The 16234-nt window shown below is 50.8% G+C and overlaps 1 protein-coding gene and 1 long non-coding RNA gene across 2 annotated transcripts; both read left to right on the top strand.

The window, feature by feature from the left end:
• Positions 1–218: 218 nt before the first annotated feature.
• LOC135806863 (actin-related protein 2/3 complex subunit 1A-like) lies at positions 219–7514 on the top strand. Its single transcript, XM_065321037.1, has 3 exons — positions 219–486; positions 577–642; positions 6837–7514. The coding sequence occupies exons 1-3, from the start codon at positions 331–333 to the stop codon at positions 7050–7052; spliced, it is 438 nt and encodes a 145-aa protein (XP_065177109.1). The 5' UTR covers positions 219–330; the 3' UTR covers positions 7053–7514.
• Positions 7515–10700: 3186 nt separating this feature from the next.
• LOC135814111 (uncharacterized) lies at positions 10701–14175 on the top strand. Its single transcript, XR_010553152.1, has 2 exons — positions 10701–12400; positions 13435–14175. It is a non-coding gene; the product is annotated as an uncharacterized LOC135814111 (long non-coding RNA).
• Positions 14176–16234: the final 2059 nt, after the last annotated feature.

Genomic DNA, 16234 nt, shown 5'->3' with positions numbered 1-16234 from the left:
ATACCTTCGAAGTAGTTCAAAAGCGGCCCTTCAAAAATGACAGTTGTCGTGGCAACTGAACACGGCTTTGGCGCATGCGTTCTTGCCCTGGAGTTGTAAAAACGCGCAGGTTTTTCAAATACTCACATCGAATTTGGTGATCAGCGTTTACTTCTGATTAGTTGTAACTATGGTATCAATCACGTGAAACAGGTTCACTGTATTCCAGTCAGCTTTGTTGCTCTCTCGATCGCGCCCCGCACCGCAAAAGAGACGACTGCCAGATCGGCTGAACAGAGTGGTCAGATCTTGTGTGTTGTTGTTTTCGACAAGACACTTCCAATCGCAACAATGCCGGAGGTTTTGGATCTTTGCGACCAGGTTCCCATCGCCTGCCACGCCTGGAATGGGGACAGAACTCAAATTGCTTTGCCACCTAATTCTACTGAGGTGAACATCTATCAGAAGGTTGGAAAGACTTTCGAACTGAAGCATGTTTTGAAGGGAGTAAGTCGGACTTGTTCTCACCTTGGGTTTGTATCATGCAATAGAGGTAGTAGTGGACTGATCGTCTGTGCGTGTGTATTTGGTGTATAGGACGGACAGCGTGTGCGTGGTGTGGATTGGGCACCCAAGTCAAACCAGATCGTCACCTGTGGAGATGTAAGTATGAGAGCTTGATTAGATTTGAAAGGATTCCCCTTTGTGGCGACTTCTGAATCTGAACAGTTTGTGGAACACTAGTTGTTGCTGGGGAGTTGTACATTTGAGAGCTCATTATCTGATCAGTTATTGAAGCTGATGATGAATACAGTCTTAGTCTTACTCTTAGATCCATGCTGCTGAAGGTGACAATTACTCCTCTGGTTAGAACAATAGCTTGGCGACATGTCACGTGCATACAGTGTTAGGTCTAGCCATGAATGATACCCAATAGCATAAATCGTCATTGTGTCCTGTTGCCGACTGGCCTTTGCATTTCCCGCTGTCATGCTTGCGGTCCGTTGTTTTATACATAGCTAGCTAGCTGGCTTTCCAAGCTGCGTCGCGTTATCATGGTTATGTTCTGCTGTACGTGCAGTCTGCGCTGCGTACCGTGCGGGTACGATTTAGTTCCGGTTTAGGTCAAGTGAAGTACTACTACTACTAGTAGCTCCGAGATCATGGCTTTTGGTTAGTTCTCTTTTTTCCTTGTAGTGACAAATGTAAGCTAAATAAAACGTCTTGGTTGTGTGGCCGCTTGGGTTGGGTCACCTGGTCACAGGGGCTTTGCCATCATTCCACTACAGTTTCTGGTGCCGAAACCCGGGACTGCGGGGAGGAACTAAGGATGGCGAAAGCAGAAGGCGCGTTGCGCGCATTTAGTGGCCAGGAGGACTTGGAAGAGTTCTGGCAGAAGTTCCAGGTCGTGGGAAAAATTCAGAAATGGAGCACAGGCAAGGAGCGAATGGCGCATGTGCCTCTGTATCTATCTGGCGATGCCTTTACGGTGTGGAGACAAATGGCTACTGCGGATCAGGAGGACGAGGATAAGGTGAAGGCACGGCTTGAGGAGTCGTTCGCCTGCTCGTCGAGGGAGGCGTACTCCCAGTTTGTGCGACGTCGGAAGCGGGAAGATGAAACTGTTGATGTTTATGCATCTGACTTGCGCCTTTTGTTGACGCGTAGTGGCCACAAGGAAGCAGCAGATGGAAAAGACCCGGTGCTCGTCGAGCAGTTCTTGTCAGGTCTGCCTCGTTGATTTGCAAATCAGCTGCGCCTCAGCGCGGCGGCTAGTGGGGATCCCACGATGACACAGCTGATGAAGCAAGCACGTGCTCTCCTTGCAGTGGCGGATGAGCCTGGTGTCAGCGCGTCTGCCGTGGGACCCGAGCCAGGAGACAGCAGAGTGTGCTACCTGTGCGGAGAAACTGGCCACCTGAGGAGGGACTGCCCCAAGAAGAAGAAGGTGCAGTGTTTCAGATGTAAGCGATTTGGTCACATCAAGAGGCACTGTCCTGAGGCCAAATCCGAAGGACAAGTGAGTGGCAGGACTCCTGGTGCAGGTGCCAATGCATTTGCAGTATCACCAGATGTCGCTGCTGCAGAGTGCGAAGATGATGCATGTCTTGCCCTCGTTGCCAGGCGTCGTGGTGGCCTGCCGAAAGTCTTCGTGTCGGTCAATGGAGAGCAGACCAGGCTGAAGGCAGCCATTGACTCTTGCTCGAGTCGCTCCCTAGTGTCTTCTGCTGCGGTGCGTACACTGTCTGTGCCTGTCTGCAAGCCGTCGGGTGAGGACATGATCACGGCTATTAACGGCAACTCACTCGATATCACTGGCACTGTGGAGCTGACTGTCTCCCGTGATGACAACAATGTGTACCTGCCGAAAATCAAGGCCAAGTTTCTGGTAGTTGATTCTCTGGACGTGGTTCGCTCTGACATGCTGATTGGTCTTGATGTGATCTCATCGGCCGGTGGTGTTGCTCTGGAGTATTCAGAGAGTAACGGCCGGCTAACTGGTGCTGTGTTCGGAACGAGGCCAGTCGTGGCTGCAGTCGAGAGTATGATCAGCAATGAAGAGCACTTGCCACGCCACGTTCAGGTCCGACAGGATGGAGACAAGGTCACGTTGGAGATGAGTGACTGTGAAGTGATGTTCGACCCCGAGAAAGGCTTCTGGGAAGTCACTTGGAAATGGTGCGACGGAACTGCTCCAAGTTCACCTATCGGTACAGGCATCGGCGAGTATTCCCGCCAAGGATTATCGGATGATCAGGAGGTGAAGTTCGTCACCGAGGTCCAAAACTGGATTGATCAAGGATGGCTAGTTCCTTATGACGAAGGCTCGCACGGCGAGATTGGCGGTGTTTTGCCTCTGCTGGCAGTGTGTCAAGAGCACAAAGTGTCCACTCCGGTCCGCCCCTGTCTGGATTATCGCGCGCTGAACAGTCTCATTGTGTCTCATCCGGGCCTGGATGCACCAGCATGTGAAGAGAAGCTTCGGAAATGGCGCCAGTGCGGCGATGCTATGGATATCCTGGATATTCGGAAAGCCTTCCTGAACGTGCGTGTACAGCCTGCCTTGCAGCGGTTTCAGGTGGTGGCTTGGAAAGGTCAGAAGTTTGTCATGCAGTGCATGGGATTCGGCCTTTCAATCGCACCAAAAGTCATGGATGCTATTGTCCGGTGGGTTACGAAGGACTTTCCGGCAACTGACAACTATGTGGATGACATCCTGACACCACGCCATCAGACCAAGGAGCTGGCTGCCTCTCTGCAACGGTATGGTCTACCAACGAAGCCGCCTGTGAAGCTTGAGGAGGCGTGCGTGCTTGGCCTGAAGATTGATGCTGAGGGAGACCAGCTGCGATGGGATCGTCGTGACCCGACATCCATTGATATTCCTGCTGTGCTGACGAAGCGTAGCATCTTTCGCTGGTGTGGCGCCCTGACGGCGCATTATCCTGTGTGTCGCTGGCTGCGGCCGATGTCAAGCTGGCTCCGTCGTTTGGCCTGTCTGACTGATGCATGGGATGAGCCGGTTCCAGAAGAGTTGCAGGTGTTGTGTCGTGACGTCATGGCTCGAGTGCTGAAGGAAGACCCAGTTCATGGTGCTTGGAGCGTCCCAAGCGGCGAGGAACACTCCTGGAAGATCTGGTGTGATGCCTCGAGTATCGCCTATGGCGTGGCCCTGGAAGTCGACGGCCGAGTGGTAGAGGACCAATGCTGGCTGAGACTGAAGAACGACACGCGCCACATCAACCTATCAGAGCTCGAGGCGGTCATCAAGGGCCTGAGTTTGGCGGTTGAGTGGAATGTGCGCAAGGTGAAGGTCTTGACCGACTCCAAGACCGTTCATGGCTGGCTGAGCTCGCTTTTCGGCCACTTGAAGCGAATCAAAGTCAGTGGGCTGAACAAGGTGGTGGTTCACCGGCGACTCCAAATCATCGATGACTTGATCAAAGCGGCTGACCTCAGCGTTGATCTGGAGTGGGTTCCATCTGCCAGCAACAAGGCAGACGAGCTGACTAGAGTTCCCGAGAAGCTCGTCCAGTACTGGAAAGGTCAGTCAGGCGTCGGCGAGTTCGACGTCGGCGTGTCTGGTGCCTGCATCGATCCATCTGCTCTTGGCCCTGTGTCGCTCCAAGAGATAGCCAGCGAACAGGAAGGTGATGCGGCCATCACAGCGGTGATTGCAGCGAAGACAGCTGAACAGGAAGTTGTCGCTGCTGGCTACAAGAAGATCCAGAATCAACTCTGTGTTGCCGACGGTGTCCTGATGAGGAGCTTCAAGGTGCCGACTGGTGAAGAAGAAGTCATTCCAGTAGTCCCAGAGTCTCTGGAGGAGAGAGTGTTGCGCGCAGCCCATCTTCAGACTGGACACGCCGGTTGGGAGGGAACCTGGCGGTTTCTGCAATGCCGGTGCTTCTTTCCCTCAATGGCAGCAAAGTGCCAGGACTTTGTTGGCAAGTGTCAGGCCTGTGCTGTTGCCAGTCCGCAGCGTGGCGAGAGTGTTCCAGCTACGAGGTCTGCCATGCCATCTGGTCCGTGGAACACCGTGTTCATCGACACCATGGAGCTCGGCGGCAGTCGTGATGGCAGGTTCCACTGCGTCCTGGTGTGTGTGGACGCATTTACCAAATGGGCTGAAGTCGTTCCATTGCCCCGGCACGATGCACGAAGTGTTGCTGATGCCTTTCTGTCCATCTGTGCCCGGTGGGGCCCACCAGAGATTGTGCGCTGCGACAACGGCACCGAGTTTGTCAACGCTATCGTGTCGGCTTTGTTTGCGGCGTTTGGGGTTCGAGTGCAGCATGGTGCAGTTCGTCACCCGCAGAGTCAAGGCACGGTAGAGCGGTTCAATCGTACGCTCCTCACTTTGATTCGGAAGGTGTTGGAGGAAGAGGATGATTGGAAAGCGGCTCTTGATCTGCTGCTATTCAAGTACTGTGTACGCCCGCATAGTGTCACTCGTATCAGCCCGGCCGAGGCGATGTATGGCTGGAAGCCGAAGCGCCTGGTGGTGGAGAGGTCCGGCAGCGAGCTATCTGAGAGCGCTTGGGTGGACAAGCTGAAGATGCAGACGGCCCGGGTGTGGGATTATTTAGACGGCCAGTTATCGCAAGCTGACTCCATTGATGAATCGAGATCTCGCGTCGCCTGTCCCTATCAGCCCGGAGATCCAGTACTGTTGCGACGCCAAGACCGACGGCAGAAGCGCCAGCCTCCCTACGAGCGTGGTTGGGTGGTCGAGGCAGTGGTGGCATCCTCAACGGTCGTCGTTGCGCACGGTCGCGGTGGCACGAAGATCGTGAATGTTGATCTGTTGAAGATGGATCCAGGCGAGGCTGAGTCAGAGTCAACGGAAGTCGACCAGGTGGAGGCCAGTTCTAGCAGCAATGGCGAACTGCCCATTGCCTTTGACCTGCCGATTGCTGAAGATGATCAGCCAGTTGGACGAAGCCTCCGGAATCGAGATACATTGAGAGCCCCAAGGAGGTATGCTCCGTGAGTGTGGAGCTGATGGTGTGCAGTAGTTCATTTGTTCTGTGGTTCTATTATTCTAGGTTGTGTTCCTAAATACTATAGGTTTTTCCTTTCACAGCGTTTCGAGTGTATTCCGGTCCTTGCTCGTAAAGAGACTTGTCACCTGGTGGAGGTGTGATGATGAATACAGTCTTAGTCTTACTCTTAGATCCATGCTGCTGAAGGTGACAATTACTCCTCTGGTTAGAACAATAGCTTGGCGACATGTCACGTGCATACAGTGTTAGGTCTAGCCATGAATGATACCCAATAGCATAAATCGTCATTGTGTCCTGTTGCCGACTGGCCTTTGCATTTCCCGCTGTCATGCTTGCGGTCCGTTGTTTCATACATAGCTAGCTAGCTGGCTTTCCAAGCTGCGTCGCGTTATCATGGTTATGTTCTGCTGTACGTGCAGTCTGCGCTGCGTACCGTGCGAGTACGATTTAGTTCCGGTTTAGGTCAAGTGAAGTACTACTACTACTAGTAGTTCCGAGATCATGGCTTTTGGTTAGTTCTCTTTTTTCCTTGTAGTGACAAATGTAAGCTAAATAAAACGTCTTGGTTGTGTGGCCGCTTGGGTTGGGTCACCTGGTCACAGGGGCTTTGCCATCATTCCACTACACAGCCGTATGCAATGAGCTGAGTTCGTTCGAACTGAGGACGAAGTGAAGAAGATTTAGAAGAGCTTTCGTTGGTCGGACCTGTAAATATGCCGTTGCGGTCCGTTCAACTTCAAGACATGAAGTGCGTAGGGTGAAACCGAACTTTCCAGCGTCCGAGTCGGGAAGCATGGATGGCTGAGTGCATAAACGACACATGTTAGCTGTACTAGGAGAGTCGAGTTCAGTGGTAAGTTCAACCTACCAATCCGCAATCGTGCCGGTGGCAGTTTATCAGGAAGAGCTGCGCTCGTTGATCCAGCAGCAGAAGCGGTCACTGACTGGGCTCTCAGTGTCCTGGCTTTGTCGGAGACAAGTGTTGGCCACACTAGCAGTTGATTTCCTGGCCCACGGATGTCACACAGAGCATAAGAATGTGCCCACTACCCAGGAGGCATGCAGCCTACAAGATATCAGTACCCAAGCCTCTGTAAATGTATGACTGTGAGCAAATCATTTTCGGTTGCAGGCAGGTGTAGCTTTCCAGGCCTCAAGGACGATGGTGGCCGTGGAAATGCCGCTTGGTACGGCCTGGTAATTTGTGCTCAATTGAAGACTACGAGCCTGTTTGTACATGTACATGATCATCATACGACATGAACAGGAGCCGGTCTCTCTTTCTTTCACATGCATGGCAGCCTCTCTTTGCTAACTCCTCAATTTCTCCCTCTGTGTCCTCCTCGACAGGATCGTAATGCCTACGTGTGGACCCAGCAGGACGATGGCACCTGGAAGCCAATGTTGGTGTTGCTGCGTATCAACCGTGCCGCTACCTGTGTCAAGTGGTCACCAAATGGTAAGCAAAGCGTGCTCAGGACACCATGCTTCGAGCATGTACTGTCTCTTCCCTTTTCAACTCCCTCAACCGGTACTGTGTGTACTTATCATGATAAAATAGCCTAATGCTTGTACTGCTAGCCACAGTTGTTGCAAAGTGATGCAACGTATTTTGGATGCTGTGATATGCAGAGTGAACACTAGAGTAGCTAGAGTAGTTACTTAGGTTAGTTATGTACTTACTAAATCAGCAGGCAAAGCAAGTGCATGGCAATATCCAACAGCCTGTCAGCGTCTGTAAAAGGAGAGTGAGTGCCGCCCGCCTGGCACTGCCTGTTCTCTGAAAGCTAGAAACTCACTTCCTGTGTGTCTGGCCACACTTCCCGGGGTCAAGCACAGCAGCAGCAGCAGCACCATCGTGCCATTGCGAAATGCTGCTCTTTGTGTTTTCCACCAGGGCTCAATGGTTACGGATTTTGTGTCGGTGGCAGCCTGTATATAGCTGTGTAGCTCAATCACTCACCCATACATGTACTTAGTATGTTGTTGACCATATCCCATGCTATTCAGTGATTTTCATGAGATGTGTTGTGTTGGTGGATGGAGAGGGGGGGGGGGGGGGGGTGCTAGTAGTATAATAATAATAATAATAATAATAATAATACCACAGCACGCATACAAAGGCCAAAGAACAATGCATGAGAATACACTGAAATTAAGCCAAGTCCGCTTCTGTCTTCAGTCAACAAAAAACTCATCCATAAACAATGTCTGATCTCCATTTCGACTTGTCTGCAGCAAATGCTCGCACTCCTTCTAGGTCGCTGGCATTCTTCAAAGGAATGTCGTGCCCTGCCAGGTCCTTCATGACGGTGGTAGGGAGAGTAGCCGCGGGACGGCCCCTTCGTCCACGTGACCCCGCTTGAAAATAGCAGGACATCGCAAGGGGGTGACTGCTCACTCATCCTCAGCACATGGCCAGTGAGGCTACGGCGTCGCTTGGCAACAAGCTCCGACAGTGGCTGCGAGTCACATCTGGAATACAGATCATCATTCGTAATTCTGTCTGGATATCGCACTCCCACCAGGTTTCTGAGCTGTCGGCGGTGAAAACAGTCCAGTCGCTGAAAGACTGCCTGGGTTACTCCCCAAGTCTCACAGTTGTAAAGGAGGACAGGCAGCACAAGCGAGCTGTACAGCTTGAGCCTGGACCTTTCTGACACATGCTTGCGCCGCAGCCAGAGGCTGAACATACTACCGTATGCCTGGGATGCCAGCGAAATCCGCCTGTCGATATCCTCAGCGCCCCCCATAAGAGAGCCAAGCTGCCTGATGCTCCGCCAGGATGAATCGCCTGACGTAAAGTGCACCCATTCCGTTTTTTGCTCATTTACTTTTAGGTTCCAAGACTGCAGTGTCGAGGATATGATGGGTAATGATTCCTCGAGCCAAGGTTTACTGGTAGAGTGGAACGTTATGTCATCAGCGTACCCGGTTTCTGGAGGGATGCCTCCATCAGTTATAGGTCGCTGTGGGAGTCTTGGGCGACATTCTTGCAGGGCGGCTTCAAGGTAACAGACGAACAGCACGGGACTTAGACTGTCCCCCTGGGGCGTGCCGATGGTGGTATGGAATGCCTTGGAAGTGGAGCTGCACATACGAACAGATATGGTGGTGCCATACAGAAGATGCTGTATCATGTGGACTTCATCGCGGCCAAGGAACGAGCTCATAACATCCAGGAGCTTGGCTCTGTTGATGGTGTCAAATGCCTTTGACATGTCTAGCCCCAAGGCATGACACTCCCACACGTACCTCTGTGACTTGGCCGATAACCAACGTTGGGTGAACACGACATCACTCGTTCCCCTTGCAGCTCGAAATCCCGACGAGGTGGGTCCCAGAAATTCTGACACTGCTGTTGATATCCGTGCCAGTATCACGAGTGAGAATACTTTCCCTATTGTATTGAGTAGGACTATCGGTCTCAAACTCGTGAGTGGTCCGCGGGGTTTGTTTGGTTTGGCCAACGGGATTAGGACGCCTGGGCCGACGACGCTCGAGAAGTCTAGGCCTCGGGTGATGCTGGTATTCAGGAGATCTGCAACTATAGGACCGGTATATTCTGCGCCATATTTCAGCAGCTCTCCATGTACCAGGTCCTCTCCACAGGCCTTTTGGTTCTTCAACCGCTGAAGGGCTCGGCTCACCTCAGCAATGGCCACTGGAACCTCCAACTTATGGGGCGTTGGGCGTTCGGCTGTTGATATCAGCGCAGAATAGAACTGCTGTCGAAAGTGCGCCGCGATTATGTCCGCTTTTTCCTGGCTCTGGGCAACAACTTCACCGTCGGTAGACTCAACCTTCACCGAACTATCTGCAGACTTCCGTTTCAGGGCCTTCGCCGCCTGAAACATCTTCACCGAATCAGGAGCGTTATCGATTTGTTCAGCAATTTTGTCGAGGCGATCATTGGCTTCTGAAAGCTGGGTGTTTCTGATTTTATGGAGAACTTGATTTCTTGCTTTCCTTAGCTCTGCTGCGTTGCTTGGCCCAGAGTCTATCAGAACCCTGAGCCGACTTTGCTCTCGGGATAGTTCTTGAATTTCCGCACTTTCTTTTATCAGAGTGCCACGATTTGAGCGTCTCATGTGTCCAACAACCTCTTTGGCTGACTCCCTCATTAGGTTGGTTGTAGATTTCCAGAAATCCGCAACAGGAATGCTGTCTGCCACACTAGAGAACAGTAGAGAGGATGGGAGCTTCATTTTTTGTGCTAGTGGTAAGTACAGTGAAACTTGAGTATAAACGGTGAAGTATCCTGGATACTTCATACCTTGATATATAAATTGCACTGTTTTGTGGCATCCTTCATCAGACTGTACCACTCATATGCCCTTGGATATATGGTACCTCTACTATAGCGTACACACATATGTTATAGCGTATTCATTGGGGATATGTTGTACTGGAGTTTTACTTTACACGATTGTGTACTGGTTACTATCACTAATGAGGGCTGCTGCATGGATACTCCTTGCCACTAATGTGTTTTTGGACCATGGGGTGACGGCCATGGATGGAGGTTCCTGCTCGGATCTTCCACAACAGTCTGCACAACGGTTTGGGCTAAACAATGAGTTTAGTGTCGCTACGTTCAACGTACGAGGACTCACTGCGCCATGGAAGAGGCACTCGCTCGAACGAGACCTGAAGCGGTATCGAGTTGATGTTTGTGCAGTCCAAGAAACAAAAAATTGTGAAGCAAATTGTACCGTGTTACCGCTGGGGTACCGGCTCATAACGTTCGCTCAGGACCATGGATATCAGCGAGGAGTAGGCATTGTCGTCGCTCCTCGTCTTGACCCGTTCCTGTCAAGATACTGGAGCGTTGGTGAGAGAATTGGTGTTGCGGAATTTGTTTTCCCTTGCAACAAAAATAATAGTAATTGTAAACCAACTCACAACACGGTACGTGTCATAAGTGCATATGGCCCTACCGCTGTTTCCTGTGAAGAGAACCCATCGCTGAGAGAGGAGTTCTACAGCGCCTTGTCGACTGTATGGAAAGATACAACGAGAAGCGGAGTTCTATGCTTCATCGCTGGAGACTTCAACAGCAAAGTTGGAATTCGTAAGAGAGCTGATGAAAGTAAATGGCTAGGCTCCTTCAGCAGAGGCGCCAGAAATGATAACGGACAACACATGTTGGAATGGTCAATTGAAAATGATGCCTTCTTGGCCAACACAGCTTTTCAACACCGCCAGAGCCACCGCACTACATGGACAGGTTGGCGGCGACCTGGGAGTGGAGAAGTTGGCCCACAACCTGTCTACAACCAGATCGATTTTGTTCTTTGCCGTACGCAACACAAGCCACTGCTGTGTAATGCACGTAGCTATGCAGGCTGCGAGACACCAACGGATCACAGAATAGTCATTGCCACACTGCAGCTTCGTGCGTTATTTCCAATCTGGCGGAAGGGAAACCAGACAACTAAGCGTAGCTTCAACACCTCGATGTTTACTCAGAACCCCCAGGTCTGTTGTCAATTCCAGGAGGAGGTAGACAAATCACTGGCAACGCAACAAACGCAGCAGGGAACTGTTTCAGCTGAGGCACGTTTCGGAGGTGTGAGGGATGCACTGGAGTCGGCTGCAACAAAAACAGTTGGATATAAAAAGAGAGCCGAATGTAGCCGAAAAGCCCATGATCCTGGCATAGCCCTTCTATCAGCCCAACAAAAAGAACTACACACTACGAGATAAAAAATATACATAAAAATAGAGTTGCCAGAAGCGGAGATCAAGGCGTTGGCAATGTGCAGCGGATACTGACGGACGAAAGCAGCAGGTGAAGTACTTCACAGGCCGAAACTTACTAAGTAGATTTACAGAAGACTCCTTGCTCCCACTGCAATGGGTGGCAGGAGTGGAAAGTGTTAGGAAACGATACTGGTGATGACCTGGGACTAGGGTGCATGTACAGAAGCAACAGTTCCTAGTATAATTCTACTGCAGAACTAAAGCAAACTAGAATTAGTGTACCGCTGAGTGTACCGCTATACACGTGGTCGACACGTTGTCGATACTTTGTTGTTACTTTGTTGACACGTGACCCCGTCAGCGGTCTGCTTTGTGCCAATGTGCAATGCAGAAGTCGACGAAGACGAACGAGGAGGCCCCTTTCGGTACCCCTGACGGGAAGGAGAACTGCAGAAGTCGACGAAGTGGAACGAGGAGGCCCCTTTCCGTACCCCGTACCGCAAAGTGCCATTGATGAATGTCTTCTGCACCTGGAACGCCCCGGAAACGCTGTCGCGTAGGCGGACTGAATGCGCAGGGCAAAAATAATTGCTGCAAAGATGTCCGCTCTAGGCCTTTGGAGACATCGTGGGAACTCCTTCCGGCACCCCCGTACCGCAAAGTGCCATTGATGATCGATGAATGTCTTTTGCAAGTGGAACGACCCCGTAAACGCTGTCGCGTCGGCGGGCTGAATGCGCAGGACGAAAAATATTGCTGCAGAGACGTCCGTTCTAGGCCTTTGGAGACATGGTGCGAACTCCTTCCGGTACCCCCGTACCGCAAAGTGCCATTGATGAATGTCTTCTGCAACTGGAACGGCCCCGTAAACGCTGTCCCGTCCGCCTGACGCTGTGACGGGGAGGAGAACGGCAGAAGTGGACACAGACGAACGAGGAGGAATCAGGACGAGCGAGCAATGGCAGGACTGTAAGTAATAGCTCAATTAGAAATGAGAACTTGACATTCATGGCACTTGCCACTGCATATTTATTGTCCACTCACAATGTCTTTCCTCTGCCCCTGTGTGCCCACGGCCCTGTTGCGGCACTGGCCCGATGAATCGAATGTCTTCTACAACTGGAACGGGCCCGTAAACTCTGTCGCGTCGGCGGACTGTATGCGCAGGACGAAAAACATTGCTGCGAAGACGTCCCCTATAGGCGACGGTAAGGCATCCCTTGATATGTTGCCAGTGTGTGCCATGATATCGCGCGATGGTGAATGAGGAATGATGAAGGGTAGACCTACGGTGGGACGGTATACCTGTTATCTTCCAACACGTTATCAGGTCGACAGCGCATTGTACTCACTCTATTCTTGTAGTTCGTTACGTTTAAGGTGTGTGTGTATGTCTTGCCAATAGTTAATGGTGTACAGTCGCACGCTACAGACGCCATGTTCATTTGCAGGGTTTGCAAACTGTACGTGAAGAAAGACAGCATGCCGCCATCTTGCGTTCTCAATGACTTGCACCTTCACCCTGTACCCCAGTGCTTGTCGCGACTAAATTCATTCGAAAAATTACTCATTCAAAAAGTGGAACCCTTCCAGACATGTTACAAGCTAGACACAAAGCATGGCAGTCGACCGCATTCAAAGCGAGTGAGGTGCCACGAACAAAATACTCCACCTTCCATTGCCATTTGACGACAACCCGCATCTCATGCATGACTTGTGTGCTGACAATACAAACATCATAGTGAACTGTGTACCAACCAGTGCGAAGATTGTCTGGAAGCACCTTGTCTAAAAATCTTGCGAAGATTGTCTGGAAGCACATTGTCAGGCCGAAGGTTGTCGTCGCAGCCTTGCAGTGGTTATCTGAGGAGGCGAGACGAAAGACTCATGAATTGCTTGCACATTTTTACCAGTTGTACCGGCTATGCGAGTGCCATGGTGACAAACGCAGGTTCTTGTTGCATCACTGACCTCTTGCAGTCATTCCGTGAATGATATTTTGCGCGAGTTTGCATCGCACGCAGCATCGCAGATCGTGTCAAATTACGCATCACACTGCAAAATTGCTCCTCTGCATGCAAGTGGATTTCATTGCACTTCTCAGTTTGGGAAATGCTCGAATATGATAATTCTGCATGTGAGTGCACTAGCCCTGAACATACATGTAGGTGACCCGTTTGTGGTGTCTCATAGCCTGCCTCATGACCTTCTGCTTTCTTTCTGCATCACTTGTATCTTGCAGGTATATCATCCTGTGACGACCACATTGAAGTCTGAATTTGAAGTGTGAAGATGCTTCAGCAACCACACTCGTACTTTTCCATTGCTTTCATTGTGCTTCTACTGTGCATGTGTGTAAGTTGTGGGGTATACTTGTGATGACATTGTGTGCTGGCGACACGGTCAGATTTTGTCCATGCGTGTAACGTACACCTGCATGTTATGCATTGAAAAGGATCTGCCACTTACGATCCTGGGACGAGTATCAGGTCAGCTTTGTCTTGTGTGGGCTGTACCAGATTGCTGTTCACTTCTCTATCTGTTGGATATGTGACTTTCTGCAAGTTTCTGGTGTATGGTGGCCACTTCCTTGCTTGTCACTTTGTATGATATTACATTCTGTATTTGCTGCTTCCATGGCGTGGTCTGCAAACTGCAATCCTTGAGCAAATGTCATGTTTGCTATGTTGTGCTTTAGCCGTCAGCTTGTCTACACATTGTACAGTCAACTTCACGTATAACGACACTCGGCGGGGCATCAGAAAAGTGTCCTTATTTGCGAAGTGTCGTTATACCCGAAGTCCCATTATATGATTGTATTACAGTTGGATGGGACTTTGCTCTGGACATGGAAATTCTGTCGTTATTCGCGAATTGTCGTTATATCCGCAGTCGTTATTATCGAAGTTGACTGTAGTTGAATTATTTTGTTTCACATCTGACTTCCTGAAGTACGGTGACCACTGCTTTGCATGGCATTATACATGAAGAATTTCCTGTTTGTGTCGTGTGCACGTGCGTATGTGTGCGTGGTCACATGCGTGTGCCGTGTGCACCCGCGTGTTTGTGTATCTGTGTGCGGGGTAGCGAGGTGGGGAGGGCTGGTATGTATCAGTGTGTTATTGCAGTCGCATGGCTACATACAGTACATCGCGCGCGTGCTCATCATGTTCACCTTCGGGGTTGGGGTGGGGAGGGAACGGAAAAAGAACTGAAATTATCCATATAAAAATCGCTCTGTGAGCGGTTCTGAAAAACCTTTACTGGTGCTGCCCCGTCGTAAAAGTAAGAAATTAGAACTGGAGCATTTTCCCCCCAAATGCGAACAGATCCACCTAAATCGCGAATGACGGGACCCGAACGCACCAGTAGCACGAGGTTCCTAGCTGTGGATGAAGATGGGGACGTTGGCCATGGTCGTCGATAATTGTACGTGTACTAGCAATACACTGCCACTGATACAATGTGCAATGTACTGCACTATAGTAGTGGTGGTGTCACCCTATGATAATTGCTGTGATCCTGTGCCCTCCCGACCTCGTGCTACTGGTGCGTTCGGGTCCCGTCATTCGCGATTTAGGTGGATCTGTTCGCATTTGGGGGGAAAATGCTCCAGTTCTAATTTCTTACTTTTACGACGGGGCAGCACCAGTAAAGGTTTTTCAGAACCGCTCACAGAGCGATTTTTATATGGATAATGTGTATGTATGACGAGCGCAGTTGAAAATCGCCTGTAGTGATATACCGGTTAGGGCGCGTTAAGACCAGGGAGTAGTGGTATTGTACTACTCCCTGGTTCAGACTACCGATAAAAAGTGACCGATTGGGAAAGTCGCCAAGGTGATTTGATCACGTGACATTACCGGCACGTTACCGGTGGGAAAGTTTTACTGGCGCGGCTGCAGCGGCAGTAAACTTTTACCGGCAGTAAAAAAGTGCTCAGGCTGCATGCGCGCTGGGAAAAAAGGGAAAATCCCGTCAGTGCCGCGGTTAGAGCTGAAAACTTCACGGTAACGTTAGTTTGTTCGGTAGTGTGAATGTCCTTCACGGTTTATCGGCATGCACGGTTTGACGGGATTCACGGTAGTCTGAACGCGCCATAGTGATAACATGTGAAAAATCAGAAGGGCACGTTATAACCAATATCTACTGTACTGGGAAAATAAAAAAGGGGGAAATATGCGGACATGAGTGTAGTGTTGTCTTGTATATGTGTGTACCCATTGCGCATGCCTGTTCTCTTATTAATTTTGTACTCTTCTCTTTATAGATCTAGACTATCCGTTACGGTATCCCTTTGATGATTCATGCCATATCTAGATGTGTCATGCACTGTAGCGTACCCTCAAGTACTCTACTAGATCCCGATATGGAGTACCTGCGAGGCTGCGACTGTCTAAGGCTGTGTTTACATGAAGCGTTTCAACCCGGGTTGAGTTCGACCCGGGTCAGATTTCAACCCCCCATGTGCACAAAGTGAATGGCGCGTTTACATGACGCACTGCGCTTGACCCGGGTTGAAATTTCGCCCCGGGTTGAAATTTCGCCCCGGGTTGATTTCAACCCTCCCCCCAAGGGGAGGGTTGAAATCAACCCGGGTCAAGAAAATCGTACAAACGTACTTCTGTGCGTATCTCGCGCCAGGTTTCAACAGCACTGCAAATTTCGCGCGAACGGATTCACGTGACCATACAGGACTCTAGAAGTGGACTTTTGGCGGCATATCAGTATTTGACCCGGGTCAACTGTCTTCATGTAAACGCTCACCTCTTTTGTCTATCGTACAGACTTTCAACCCGGGCTGAACTCGACCCGGGTTGAAATTTCTCATGTAAACACAGCCTTAGGGGGTGATTATGTGCAGCTCCAGCCCGGGCTGGTCGACAGGCGGGCCAGCCCGCCTGCAACGGGATCTCGGGGTTGTACACAAATCCACACAAAACCTTTGGTGCACCGGTGCGTTAACATGGCAAGCGGGCTGGCCCGGCGAGGCGGGACCCGCCTCGAGGCACCCGGGATCCCGGCTAGGCGGGCCAGAAAAA

The sequence above is a fragment of the Sycon ciliatum genome, chromosome 1 (genome assembly GCF_964019385.1).
Source record: "Sycon ciliatum chromosome 1, ocSycCili1.1, whole genome shotgun sequence".
NCBI lineage: Eukaryota > Metazoa > Porifera > Calcarea > Leucosolenida > Sycettidae > Sycon > Sycon ciliatum.
The sequence above is the reverse complement of the archived record's forward strand: the minus strand, read 5'-3'. Positions and strand labels throughout refer to the sequence as shown.

Coding starts and splice junctions, on each gene's coding strand:
- LOC135806863 (XM_065321037.1), top strand. CDS start 331: ATGCCGGAGGTTTTGGATCTTTGCGACCAGGTTCCCATCGCCTGCCAC. Junction 487..576: donor TGAAGCATGTTTTGAAGGGA/GTAAGTCGGACT, acceptor TTTGGTGTATAG/GACGGACAGCGTGTGCGTGG. Junction 643..6,836: donor AGATCGTCACCTGTGGAGAT/GTAAGTATGAGA, acceptor CCTCCTCGACAG/GATCGTAATGCCTACGTGTG.